This window comes from Harmonia axyridis, chromosome 6, assembly GCF_914767665.1.
Source record: "Harmonia axyridis chromosome 6, icHarAxyr1.1, whole genome shotgun sequence".
In the NCBI taxonomy this organism is placed as follows: domain Eukaryota; kingdom Metazoa; phylum Arthropoda; class Insecta; order Coleoptera; family Coccinellidae; genus Harmonia; species Harmonia axyridis.
The window spans coordinates 944,508-959,973 of NC_059506.1; the positions used below are offsets into that span (position 1 = coordinate 944,508).

At 31.5% G+C, this 15,466-nt stretch overlaps 1 protein-coding gene across 1 annotated transcript in view; it reads left to right on the top strand.

Moving 5' to 3' along the window:
* The window catches only part of LOC123682615 (protein bicaudal C), a 165,131-nt gene that overhangs the window by 115,956 nt on the left and 33,709 nt on the right, over positions 1-15,466 (top strand). Inside the window, exon 5 of the mRNA XM_045621348.1 lies at positions 162-392. Within this exon, the coding sequence (XP_045477304.1) occupies positions 162-392 (231 nt within the window). The remainder of the gene's footprint in view (positions 1-161; positions 393-15,466) is intronic.

Below are 15,466 nucleotides of genomic sequence, written 5' to 3' on the forward strand. Positions count from 1 at the left end.
TCGTTCTATAAATATTTATTTTTGATAAAATAATTGATGTGTACCTGACGTTATTTTTTTTCGATTACCAAAACCACTGTACCCCTCTGACTAAAAAAAAACCTATGCCTTTGCTCGAAAAAAACAAACCAATGTAATCTGTAACTTTCTTTGTATTTCAGGAATTGATACCGTTAATATTTGGATTCGAATTGCCAATCATGTCCCAAAACTTCGATTCGAACTGTCCTTATGTAATGAAAATTCAAGATCAGTATAAGGTACAAGTTATCTTTAAGACCAGGCCGAAGTTGCATGCGAGTTTGGTTCTGGTCAAAGGCGTCGAGTGGGAAGTGGACCAAGTCAAGCAGGCGACACTGTTGCTGATGGATTTCATGTGTGAAAAGCTAGCGGTAAGTGGGAAAGTTTGCCCCTGGCAAATCAAATCAAATCTTTATTTTCCATGAGACAATGATTACATTGAAGAAATCAAAAACAATATAAAACATCATATTACTGTACAGGGTGGGCAAATTTTGATGTTTTAGCACTACAACTTTTAAACCAGATGAGATAGACAAATTCTGATACCCTATTCTCGGTCTCTTTTTCTGAAAAACTAACAAGAGTAGTATTAATTTTTGGCCACCTTCTTTTGTTTTCGAGTTATAAGCGAAAATTGGAAAAATGGCGATATCGAAAAACTTTTATATCTCCGCTAATACTGATGCTAGAGCTCTGAAATTAAAACATTATACAGGCACTTTTTTTTTACGTAGAATCCAGTGGCGTGCTCGTATTCCCAAAAGGGTTTTTAATTACGAAACTATGACCAAAAGTTATGTTTTTTCAAATGGGAACACTAGATTTTTGTGCCATTTTCTGAAAGCTTAATTTTTCCTGATTTCAAAAATATATAACATCGTATGATTCGTATTACAATAAATAACAGAAAATGGTCAAAAACCTTTTTTTACTTAAGATTTTCAATATTTCTATGGTTTCAACTGGTGATGAGCACAGAAAAATTGAGCTTTCTATAACAAGAGCAGTGTCCTTCTGCCAATCTGATTATTTCTATGCTTTTCACTTATTTCTACAAAATTCGAATCTATATTTATTTTATACAAATAGTTTCGAAAAGATAAACAAACTTGGAAAAAGTTTCCTAGGTAGCTTGAACACACTTTCAAATATTCATCTATTGAAAATTGAAATATCGAGAAGAGGTGTCGACTGTGCTTTGTGCAATTGTTGTCATTATTAGGTTAAATATTATTTCTTGTTTGTCCCTTCGTAATTAAATTGTTGAGTTCAATCATATATGCATTGTTTCATACGCTGTTTAAAATGGATTGGTACTTGTGCGTATTGATTCTGGAGACCTATGTAAATAATCTCCTGATACATGCAACTTAATACAACTCTTTCGATTGAAAAATTCGATTTTGTGGTTTCTCCGTTATTTCCAAATCAATTTTTAGATAAAAAATTTATAAAACATATCTTGATTCGAATTTTGTAGAAATAAGTGAAAATCATAGAAATAATCAAATTGTCGGAGGGACACTGCTCTTGTTACAGAAAGCTCAATTTTTCTGTGTTCATCAACAGTTGAAACCATAGAAATATTGAGACTCTTAGGTGAAAAGAGGTTTTTGGCCATTTTCTATTATTTATATTGATCCGAATCATACGATGTTATATATTTTTGAAATCAGGAAAAATTAAGTTTTCAGAAAATGATACAAAAATTTAGTATTCCCATTTGAAAAAACATGACTTGGGTCATAGCTGCGTAAATAAAAACCCTTCCGAAAATACGAGCACGCCACTGGATTCTACGTAAAAAAGTGCCTGTATAATGTTTTAATTTCAGAGCTCTATCATCAGTATTAGCGGAGATATAAATGTTTTTCGATATCGCCATTTTTCCAATTTCCGCTTATAACTCGAAAACAAAAGAAGGTGGCCAAACATGAATACTACCCTTCTTAGTTTCTCAGAAAAAGAGACCGAGAATGGGGTATCAGATTTTGTCTTTCTCATCTGGTTTAAAAGTTGTAGTGCTAAAACATCGAAATTTGCCCACCCATTTTGGGTGAGACAGCCAGGTCTTCGCTTGTTATTTAAGATAGAGCCTTGCGGTTTTCACGTTCTTGTAGAATCGTTGGATTCTACGCAGAATTCTGATTCAGACGTAGTTTTTATCTCAGCATTATTTCTAATAACTTCGGAGATGAAGGAGGGGTCCGAAAAGTATTAATTTCCAAAATCGCCCTGTATCTCTTGAACGGAAACAGTTATGCAAAATCTGATTAGACCAACTTGAGTTTGAAGAAAAAGTAGGACAGGAACGTGAAAACCGCAAGGCTCTATCTTAAATAACAAGCGAGAAACCTGGCTTTCTCACCCAAAATGGGTTGCACTGTACAGGACATTTAAAAAAATCTTGTACTTTATAGAACCTTTTTTGCATAAAAATGTTTCTCTATTTCAGTATCGTAATGAGTTCATTAGAGCACTCTTTTTAGAACTGTAATGAACTCATTACGATACTGAAATAGAGAAACATTTTTATGCAAAAAAGGTTCTATCCATCGTTTCCAGTTATATTTTTCGTTTTGTGGTTGTCTATACTGACTTCCAATACCATCAATTTTCAACAAACGTCAATAATAATTGTCAAAATGATATAATTTGGATATAGTGAAATGATCTGCAACATTATCCGTAATTTCTCTTACTTCATGTGGTGATAAATCGATTTCGTCACACATAATTAACGAATTTCATTCGTAATTGTAAATTATTTCAAAATTCGGAACATACAATTCGAATTCATATTCCGTTATCTGTCAATTTTCGTAACAGTCACACCAACTGCCAAGATACAATACAAATGTCACTAGGATGTATAATCTGAATTTTTCATTGAATTTCGACAATATTTCACCAAACTTGACTGAAATAGAGAAAATATCGTCTAATACTCGTTGCAAAAGGCCATTCCAACACTCATGCGTTCGAAAACTCGCTCCTTCGTCGCTCGTTTTCGAATTTAGCATTCGTGTTGGAATAGGAGCCCATTCTGCAACTTGTTTTAGAATATACTATTTAAGACGCATCTTAAAGATCTTAAGTGTTGAACTGGACCTTATATTGTCAGATAAATGATTGAAAATACGCGTTCCTAGATTGTTAGATGCACTCTGAGCAATCCTGCATTTTGAAACCTGCTTGTGACTCAATCCTTTCCGGCGTATATTCATGTTTTGAATCTCTTCATTACGTTTGAAAGAGCTTATGTTGCAATAAATATAACATGCAATTTTAAAAATATATTGTAAGTTGCAATTATGCCCATGAGACTCTAAGGCTGATTTCTAGGGGAAGTTTGGCTTATTTGGCAACAAAACTCTCACCCAGGTTTCTACACATTTGATTAAATCAAAATAAACAAAGATCGATCCTTTTCACTCCAAACAAAAAAACATTGAATTGAAGGAAATGAAGGAATGAAATTAAAAAAATATTTAAATAAGAACTTAACTTTAATCAGTTTTTGATGAATTACTGTGCTATTAGGATGGAACCTCTTCTGTAGATTATTTTCAGCCTTCTAAACACCAGATATTAGCTGGAAGCTATAGTACTCCAATTCCCATTCAGCGAAGTTTCAGGAACTGAAGTGGTTTAACGTACGTACTATTCCAACTTCTATATCTCAAGGAAGTTCTTCTTTACGATATTTCAATCCCAATGGAGATTTCTATTGATTAATCCCAAGGGAGGTTGTACTTCTTGATATTTTTCAATCCCAAGAAAGGTTTCTGTTGTTCCAATCCCACGGGAGGTGCTTTGGGAAAATGAACAACGATATTAGAATATGTTAACCTGAATTTACAACTCCTTTTCAGACTTCTAACCAAGAAATTATAAAGAAATGATTACATTTATCATGAAATAAATCTGAGAAGGAGTTCTGCTGAAATTATTTGACACAAAAAGAATTCTACCAAACCTGAAATTCGTTTCCACAAGATGGATGACTCTAAAAAAAAACACTGTTTCAAAATTTATCGATATTATATGGAGGGCTGCGATAATTCAAAATGCCCTTTTTTGAGTTATCTCGTTCGCAACGATAGGTATATGAAATACGTTTGTCATTGAATGAAACTATTCATCGAATAGTTTGAAAAATTTGAAATATTTCCACTTTATGTGAAGAACAATAAAAATAAGAAAGCTACAAGGATAAAATATATCCAATTTTTCAAACTATTCGATGCTAATCGTTTCTTCCTATAGCCGTTTTTACTGGGTCCCTTTTTTTCACACATTTTTACCTACCATCAATTCATAGTAATAAAATTTCACGTCCCTGCTATTGCATTTGGCATTTGCAGAAAAGTCAAATCGAATAAAATAAAATGTAGGTATATCTGTGTCTTTTAACCTTATCTTTTCGTCGCTGTAAGTGTCTTAATTTATTCCTGAATTTCTTCGATGCCGATGAATAATAAGTACTTTTTAAATACCTTCTCCGATGATAATACAGAACTTTCTTCTTTCGATAACAAACTCATTCAAACAAATATTCATGCTTGATTATTCATGAGTAGTCATGAAGATCGATTGATTATTCAATGATTATTCAGTTAATATTTATTCTATATTCCACACTAAAAACCTAGACACCGATGACTGGACTAGATCTTCGATAACCTCTAGCAATAAATATGCATATCTAAGTATTTGACAGATAGTTGAATACTTATTTATATAATTGTATTCTTAGACAATCGATTTCGGCACTAGGCCATCATCAGGTCAGCTGAAAATAAGATGTAAAAATAAAATCACAACACGATAACCAAACATACAATTTTTACAAAGTTTTGATAGTGATAGTGTCTGATATAAATAAAAAGATGTATTATAAACTCACCGTCAAAGAAATAAGTACTTTTTAAAAAAGACATTAAATGTATAATAATTTTTCTGAGAATTTTTTCCATGTATACATATATATCTAGGTGTTGAAAGTTAAATATTAAATTGTAATTCTTTCTATGAAAACCATTATTGACAGTTTTGAATCGGAATATGTTTTATGTTTTCTTAATTTTCTTGAAAAACAAGAATGACGAACACCTCCTCAACGAAATTAAAGATTTTCCCACAGTTAATTTATTCAAGATGATCCAACCTCCGACTATATAGACTTTTCCGCCTGCCTCTGTATACGCTTTCATGAATCTGAAGGTTAACTAATACACGGAATTAAACATAAAACATATTCCGATTCAAAACTGTCAATAATGGTTTTCAAAGAAAGAATTACAATTTAATATTTAACTTTTAACACCTAGATATACATATATGTATACATGGAAACAATTTCTCAGAAAAATTATTATACATTTAAAGTCCTTTTTAAAAAGTACTTATTTCTTTATTTATTTATAATTGTTGTTTATAATACATCTTTTTATTTATATCATACACTATCACTATCAAAACTTTCTAAAACTTGTATGTTAGGTTATCGTGTTGTGATTTTATTTTTACCTCCTATTTTCAGCTGACCTGATGATGGCCTAGTGCCGAAATCGATTGTTTAATAATATAATTATATAAATAAGTGTGTCTTCCCTTTTCTTTTCTAATTCATCACCAGACACACTCATGGAGTTTTTCGTTAAGATATTTGACAGATCTATTCAACGAACAGCTAATTCTGAACACAGTGCATAAATGTAAAAACGTTCGTTATTCTTGGAAAGTTGGCAGTACCCTGGTTTTACTGAGAAAATGGTCAAATTTTTATAATCAAATGGTCGTTTGGAAAATCCAACAATTATTTTTATGACGAGAGAACCCCTTGGCTGAATAGAAATAGTAAATCCTTAGTTGATGGGGCTATACATAGACCCATTACAGGCATAGAGGTATGTAAACACCTCGGTAAACCTATTATATGGGGTGATTCAAAATTCAGTATCAAGATTTCAGGGCCGTATTTTTCAGGTTAAACGCTTCGTTACCGAATACAGAGCGGTTAAGTTTCAAGATTTTTTTCATTTTTTTCTTCATTGTTCTTTCAGTTTTTGAAAGATTGAGATCAAGTTTGAAATATAGGTTCGTTAGGTTTTTTACTTTTAGTTAGTGTTTGAGGAAACCCCTCATTCAGATCACAAACCAAATATCAAGAGTTTTTTGTTTTCATTGTGAAAATAGTTTCCTACCATTGCTAAGTTACAAATTTCAAGGAATTACAAAAAATGATTTAACTTTTTTCTTGCAATCTCTGGAACCTTTTAGGGTCGTCAGCAATTCATAATTTATGGAATCGCAACCAATTCTTTCATTGCTCATGCCGATAATTCAATCATCTCAAAATTTTATTGACAAAGAAAACGATCAAACGGATTCTCCTCGAACATAATTCGTTAAAAAAATAATATGAATTGCAAAAATGAAATGGATATTTACGCCATAGATTATCCAAATATTTAGATCCACTAGAACGGTGGGAAAATAATCAAATCAAGAACCTACCCCAAAAATTGTCTGAACTAGCAGAAAGTATCTATGTAGTTCTATCCCATCAACATAAATTTGTCCAATCCTTCTAGAGATTTTTTGTGTGCCATTATGCACTCATCCCAAACTATTAATCTGCATTGCGAAGAGCATGTAAACTACGTTTCTTTGTTTCAATGTCGACTACGTGAATATCACTGCCCGTGACACATTATTTTATTAAAAAAGTTTGCAAAGAGCATGTAAACTACACTTCTTCGTTTTAATGTCAACTACGTGAATATTACTGCTAGTGACACATTATTTTATTAAAAATTTTGCAAAGAGCATGTAAACTACACTTCTTTGTTTTAATGTCAACTACGTGAATATTACTGCGAGAGTGACACATTATTTTATTAAAAATTTTGCAAAGAGCATGTAAACTACACTTCTTTGTTTTAATGTCAACTACGTGAATATTACTGCTAGTGACACATTATTTTATTAAAAAAGTTTGCAAAGAGCATGTAAACTACACTTCTTTGTTTTAATGTCAACTACGTGAATATTACTGCTAGTGACACATTATTTTATTAAAAAAGTTTGCAAAGAGCATGTAAACTACACTTTTTTGTTTTAATGTCATTTACGTGAATATAACTGCTGGTGACACATTATTTTATTGAAAAAGTTTGCAAAGAGCATGTAAACTACCCTTTTTTGTTTTAATGTCAACTACTTGAATATTACTGCCAGTGACACATTATTTTATTAAAAAAGTTTGCAAAGAGTATGTAAACTAAACTTCTTTATTTTAATGTCAACTACGTGAATATTACTGCTAGTGACACATTATTTTATTAAAAAAGTTTGCAAAGAGCATGTAAACTACACTTCTTCATTTTAATGTCAACTACGTGAATATTACTGCTGGTGACACATTATTTTATTAAAAAAGTTTGCAGAGAGCATGTTAACTGCACTTCTCTATTTTAATGTCAACTACGTGAATATTACTGCTAGTGACACATTATTTTATTAAAAAAGTTTGCAAAGAGCATGTAAACTACACTTCTTTGTTTTAATGTCAACTACGTGAATATAACTGCCAGTGACACATTATTTTATTAAAAAAGTTTGCAAAGAGCATGTAAACTACACTTCTTTGTTTTAATGTCAACTACGTGAATATTACTGCCAGTGACACATTATTTAATTGAAAAAGTTTGCAAAGAGCATGTAAACTACACTTTTTTGTTTTAATGTCAACTACGTGAATATTACTGCTGGTGACACATTATTTTATTGAAAAAGTTTGCAAAGAGCATGTAAACTACACTTTTTTGTTTTAATGTCAACTACGTGAATATTACTGCTAGTGACACATTATTTTATTAAAAAAGTTTGCAAAGAGCATGTAAACTACACTTCTTTATTTCAATGTCAACTACGTGAATATTACTGCCAGTGACACATTATTTCATTAAAAAAGTTTGCAAAGAGCATGTAAACTACACTTCTTTGTTTCAATGTCAACTACGTGGATATTACTGCTAGTGACACATTATTTTATTGAAAAAGTTTGCAAAGAGCATGTAAACTACACTTCTTTGTTTCAATGTCAACTACGTGAATATTACTGCCAGTGACACATTATTTTATTAAAAAAGTTTGCAAAGAGCATGTAAACTACACTTCTTTGTTTCAATGTCAACTACGTGAATATTACTGCTAGTGACACATTATTTTATTAAAAAAGTTTGCAAAGAGCATGTAAACTACACTTCTTTGTTTTAATGTCAACTACGTGAATATTACTGCCAGTGACACATTATTTTATTAAAAAAGTTTGCAAAGAGCATGTGAACTACACTTCTTTGTTTCAATGTCAACTACGTGAATATAACTGCCAGTGACACATTATTTTATTAAAAAAGTTTGCAAAGAGCATGTAAACTACACTTCTTTGTTTCAATGTCAACTACGTGAATATTACTGCTAGTGACACATTATTTTATTAAAAAAGTTTGCAAAGAGCATGTAAACTACACTTCTTTGTTTTTATGTCAACTACGTGAATATTACTGCTAGTGACACATTATTTTATTAAAAAAGTTTGCAAAGAGCATGTGAACTACACTTCTTTGTTTCAATGTCAACTACGTGAATATTACTGCCAGTGACACATTATTTTATTAAAAAAGTTTGCAAAGAGCATGTAAACTACACTTCTTTATTTTAATGTCAACTACGTGAATATTACTGCCAGTGACACATTATTTTATTAAAAAAGTTTGCAAAGAGCATGTAAACTACACTTCTTTGTTTCAATGTCAACTACGTGAATATTACTGCTAGTGACACATTATTTTATCAAAAAAGTTTGCAAAGAGCATGTAAACTACACTTCTTTGTTTTAATGTCAACTACGTGAATATTACTGCTAGTGACACATTATTTTATTAAAAAATTTGCAAAGAGCATGTAAACTACACTTCTTCATTTTAATGTCAACTACGTGAATATTACTGCCAGTGACACATTATTTTATTAAAAAAGTTTGCAAAGAGCATGTAAACTACACTTCTTTGTTTCAATGTCAACTACGTGAATATTACTGCTAGTGACACATTATTTTATCAAAAAAGTTTGCAAAGAGCATGTAAACTACACTTCTTTGTTTTAATGTCAACTACGTGAATATTACTGCCAGTGACACATTATTTTATTAAAAAAGTTTGCAAAGAGCATGTAAACTACACTTCTTTATTTTAATGTCAACTACGTGAATATTACTGTTAGTGACACATTATTTTATTAAGAAAGTTTGCAAAGAGCATGTAAACTACACTTCTTTGTTTCAATGTCAACTACGTGAATATTACTGCCAGTGACACATTAAAAAGTTTGCAAAGAGCATGTAAACTACACTTCACTATTTTAATGTCCACTACGTGAATATTACTGCTAGTGACACATTATTTTATTAAAAAAGTTTGCAAAGTGCATGTAAACTACACTTCTTTGTTTCAATGTCAACTACGTGAATATTACTGCTAGTGACACATTATTTTATTAAAAAGTTTGCAAAGAGCATGTAAACTACACTTCTTTATTTTAATGTCAACTACGTGAATATTACTGCCAGTGACACATTATTTTATTAAAAAAGTTTGCAAAGAGCATGTAAACTACACTTCTTTGTTTTAATGTCAACTACGTGAATATTACTGCCAGTGACACATTATTTTATTAAAAAAGTTTACAAAGAGCATGTAAACTACACTTCTTTGTTTTAATGTCAACTACGTGAATATTACTGCCAGTGACACATTATTTCATTAAAAAAGTTTGCAAATAGCATGTAAACTACACTTCTTTGTTTTAATGTCATCTACGTGAATATTACTGCCAGTGACACATTATTTTATTAAAAAAGTTTGCAAAGAGCATGTAAACTACTTTTCTTTGTTTCAATGTCAACTACGTGAATATTACTGCCAGTGACACATTATTTAATTGAAAAAGTTTGCAAAGAGCATGTAAACTACACTTTTTTGTTTTAATGTCAACTACGTGAATATTACTGCTGGTGACACATTATTTTATTGAAAAAGTTTGCAAAGAGCATGTAAACTACACTTTTTTGTTTTAATGTCAACTACGTGAATATTACTGCTAGTGACACATTATTTTATTAAAAAAGTTTGCAAAGAGCATGTAAACTACACTTCTTTATTTCAATGTCAACTACGTGAATATTACTGCCAGTGACACATTATTTCATTAAAAAAGTTTGCAAAGAGCATGTAAACTACACTTCTTTGTTTCAATGTCAACTACGTGAATATTACTGCTAGTGACACATTATTTTATTGAAAAAGTTTGCAAAGAGCATGTAAACTACACTTCTTTGTTTCAATGTCAACTACGTGAATATTACTGCCAGTGACACATTATTTTATTAAAAAAGTTTGCAAAGAGCATGTAAACTACACTTCTTTGTTTCAATGTCAACTACGTGAATATTACTGCTAGTGACACATTATTTTATTAAAAAAGTTTGCAAAGAGCATGTAAACTACACTTCTTTGTTTTTATGTCAACTACGTGAATATTACTGCTAGTGACACATTATTTTATTAAAAAAGTTTGCAAAGAGCATGTGAACTACACTTCTTTGTTTCAATGTCAACTACGTGAATATTACTGCCAGTGACACATTATTTTATTAAAAAAGTTTGCAAAGAGCATGTAAACTACACTTCTTTATTTTAATGTCAACTACGTGAATATTACTGCCAGTGACACATTATTTTATTAAAAAAGTTTGCAAAGAGCATGTAAACTACACTTCTTTGTTTCAATGTCAACTACGTGAATATTACTGCTAGTGACACATTATTTTATCAAAAAAGTTTGCAAAGAGCATGTAAACTACACTTCTTTGTTTTAATGTCAACTACGTGAATATTACTGCCAGTGACACATTATTTTATCAAAAAAGTTTGCAAAGAGCATGTAAACTACACTTCTTTATTTTAATGTCAACTACGTGAATATTACTGTTAGTGACACATTATTTTATTAAGAAAGTTTGCAAAGAGCATGTAAACTACACTTCTTTGTTTCAATGTCAACTACGTGAATATTACTGCCAGTGACACATTATTTTATTAAAAAAGTTTGCAAAGAGCATGTAAACTACACTTCTCTATTTTAATGTCCACTACGTGAATATTACTGCTAGTGACACATTATTTTATTAAAAAAGTTTGCAAAGTGCATGTAAACTACACTTCTTTGTTTCAATGTCAACTACGTGAATATTACTGCTAGTGACACATTATTTTATTAAAAAGTTTGCAAAGAGCATGTAAACTACACTTCTTTATTTTAATGTCAACTACGTGAATATTACTGCCAGTGACACATTATTTTATTAAAAAAGTTTGCAAAGAGCATGTAAACTACACTTCTTTGTTTTAATGTCAACTACGTGAATATTACTGCCAGTGACACATTATTTTATTAAAAAAGTTTACAAAGAGCATGTAAACTACACTTCTTTGTTTTAATGTCAACTACGTGAATATTACTGCCAGTGACACATTATTTCATTAAAAAAGTTTGCAAAGAGCATGTAAACTACACTTCTCTATTTTAATGTCCACTACGTGAATATTACTGCCAGTGACACATTATTTTATTAAAAAAGTTTGCAAAGAGCATGTAAACTAAACTTCTTTATTTTAATGTCAACTACGTGAATATTACTGCCAGTGACACATTATTTTATTAAAAAAGTTTGCAAAGTGCATGTAAACTACACTTCTTTGTTTTAATGTCAACTACGTGAATATTACTGCCAGTGACACATTATTTTATTAAAAAAGTTTGCAAAGAGCATGTAAACTACACTTCTTTGTTTTAATGTCAACTACGTGAATATTACTGCCAGTGACACATTATTTTATTAAAGAAGTTTGCAAAGAGCATATAAACTACACTTCTTTGTTTCAATGTCAACTACGTGAATATTACTGCTAGTGACACATTATTTTATTAAAAAACTAAAATGTTCTAGTTTCCTGTGCAACTTTCGTATTTTTTCCTGACATAAGAACCTTCTCCTAATGATAACAAATACAACAAAAAAAGAATTAGTGAAATCCGTCCAGCCATTCACGCGTGATGCCGTGACCAAGGGAAAAAGGGATTCATTTTTATATAGGTATATAGAAGATTATTATAAAAAAAGACTTCCGTTTTTTTTTAAATATATCAACTACTTCTTCGGTATTTACTACACAATAACTTTCCCTTGAGGGGCACATGTGAGCATAAATTGACTGGAATACTTAGGTAGTGGAAGGTAATTAAATTCAGATTTCAGATTACAAATTAATTAAACTGAGAGTGATAATTTCATTCACTTTTTACAAATTCCATTGAAAAATTTTTTTCGAGATTTTGAAAACAAATAAGTTTTAAAGTAAACGATCTGAACTAATAGGTTGAATCAGATACTCGAATAAAATTTGTTAAATTGTGGAGTCTACAATGCATATTTAGAATTTATAGAAAATAGAAAATCTCATGACTGTTTACTCACGAATATATACTCCTGTTAACTTGAAGTCGGTTCCCACAAATTATAAAATAACTGTTCACTTTCACTGTAAATACAATCATTTTTCATAAACACTTCAATAAGTTCAATAGAGTCATTTGAAAATCGGTGAAGATTAATAAAACAAAGTAGTGCGCATGCTAGACAACAGCCCCTATCGTCTAGTATGCATAGTCAAAGGTCAAGGTCTGTAGATTACACAGGTTGCCTCGTAACTTGAGTTGAAGAGTGGAGTAACGCGTCATCCGGTGTCTGTCAAGGTCAATAGAGTGTCTGTATCGCCATTGGCCATCATTGACAGACATTTAAACACTTTTTACGATTTCATTGCAATCAAATGTTATTTAATTGATGTGTAAACCGAGTAACCTCAAGAATGGTTGACGCTGATTAGCTGAAAGTTACGAGACAACTTGTCTAAATCTATGAACCTTAGTCAAAGGTCTTGACTAGACGCATGCGTGGTGCATTCATATATTTTCGTGACGTATCGTAGGAACGAAAATATACGAAGGGTATCGACTGCGGTAGTGCGGAGTCAAGGTCTGTAGATTGCACAAGTTGTCTCGTAACTCGGGTTGAAGAGTGGGGGAACGCGTCATCCTGTGTCTGTCAAGATCTATACAGGGTCTGTTCTGTATCGCCATTGGCCATCATTGACAGACAGTTAAAGACTATTTAGGATAGACTACGATCGATATACGCGATCAAACTAATAAGAAAATCCGTGAAAACCCACGATTTCATTACAATCAAATGTTATTTATTTGAATGTGTAAAACGAGTGACGTCAAGAATGGTTGACGCTGATAGGTTGAAAGTTACGATACAACCTGTCTAAATCTATAAACCTTGGTCAAAGGTCTAGACTAGACGAATGGTGCATTCGTATATTTTCGTGGCGTATCGTAGGAACGAAAATATACGAGAAGGTTATCGACTGCGGTAGTGCGAAGTCAAGGTCTGTAGATTACATAGGTTGTCTCGTAACTCGGGTTGAAGAGTGGGGGAACGCGTCATCCTGTGTCTGTCGAGGTCTATAGAGTGTCTGTATTGGCCATCATTGACAGACATTTTGTCGTAGCTATTTTATAATTGAAGATATTAAAGACTATTTAGGAGAGGCTACAAACGATATACGCGATCAAACTAATAAGAAAACCCACGATTTCATTACAATCAAATGTTATTTATTTGAATGTGTAAACCGAGTGACGTCACGAATGGTTGACGCTGATTGGTTGAAAGTTACGAGACAACCTGTCTAAATCTATAAACCTTGGTGCGAAGGTTGCTCGCCGGCTGGCCCTTTTTTCGTTTTAATTAATTTTGATATCTTAAACATTTCGGGAGGGGTTCGAATCCCCAAAACCCCCCCTGGCTAAGCCCGTGGTGCAAGTTCATATATACAAATATATAAGAATATTATATTCATCTATTTATTTTATTATCTACACATATTCACAAGTTTTTGGTCCTATAATTATTTTCTACCTCAAATTTTAGTGGCGTATTATCTGTTGATATTTTTTTTCTCAAAAACCCTGAATTTTAGAAAAAAAATAAAAGAGATCTTATTTGTTAAAAATTGATGAGTCTATCCAAAATTAATTTTCTTATTGTAAAATATGAAAAAAGAAAAAGTTTTAGCGAAGCAAGTTTGAGGGATGGCTTTTTCTACTTCTTGAAATCATAGAGGAATATCACCAACAATTTTTTTGAATGCCTTTTGGCTCGCATATAATGTCAGCTTAATTTCATTTCTGTTAAATTTTTGGTTTTCAAGAAAAAAATTGAAAACTGTTTTTCAGGCGACATATTTAGGGGTCTATAAAAGAGCGGGAAGTGACTCAGAAAAAAATATTTATATGGAAGACTTCCTTATGTTTTGACAAGGAATCAACCCCTATTCTTTTTGCAACTATTCATAAACACCATGTATATTCACTCGTTTTTATAGAAACCATTGAAATGCACATTATATACAGGGTGGCCACTTTTTCGATGGGATTGTATTGGTAACTTTTAAACCATAACAGTTAGAATGTCGGTCGAATGGAGAAAAAGTTGCATGCATAGAAGCATTATCAAGCAGTTCAAACAATTCGAGATTATCAGGGCCGGTTATTGAGATATCATAGGAAAAGTAAATTCTGTCATTTTGATTTTTCTTTTTTTTTCACTTCATTTCAAATATTATCAAAAAATGTTCCAGGAATTTTTTATTCGACAGTAAATTGTTCTCAATTTGACGTAATCAGATTTCGTATCCAACGTTTCGTGCTCTCTGGGCCACCCTCAACCTCATTTTTTTCAATACGGATCTGTATATTTTATGACACTTTTCGAAATAACTTTTAACGCTGAATTCATCGATATATCATACAATGTCATTCAAAGTTGATTTTTCGGTGATTTTGACCCTTATCCAAATTTCTTTGGGTCGGATCTGTAGTGAATGCAATTTATCAAAAACTGCTGTTAATAAAATAGTCAAGAAACGCGAATACAATCATTTTAAATTAGAATACCAAGCCTACAAAACTTATATCGTAATGATATCAAAATAAAGTTCGATTTTGGATCAAATGACAAATCCAACAATAGTGATTTATCGCGAGAAGATTGAGAATGTATTGGAAGGTATTCAAGAAGACGAAATAAGCAAATGTATAAGAAGTATGGGTTCCAAAACCGTTAAGTGCATTTTACAAAATGGTGGAAATATCGAACACTTACTTCATTCATTTTCATTTACTTTCGAATAATCATTCGATTTTTCTTTCATTAAATGATAATTCGTTCAATTATTATGAATTG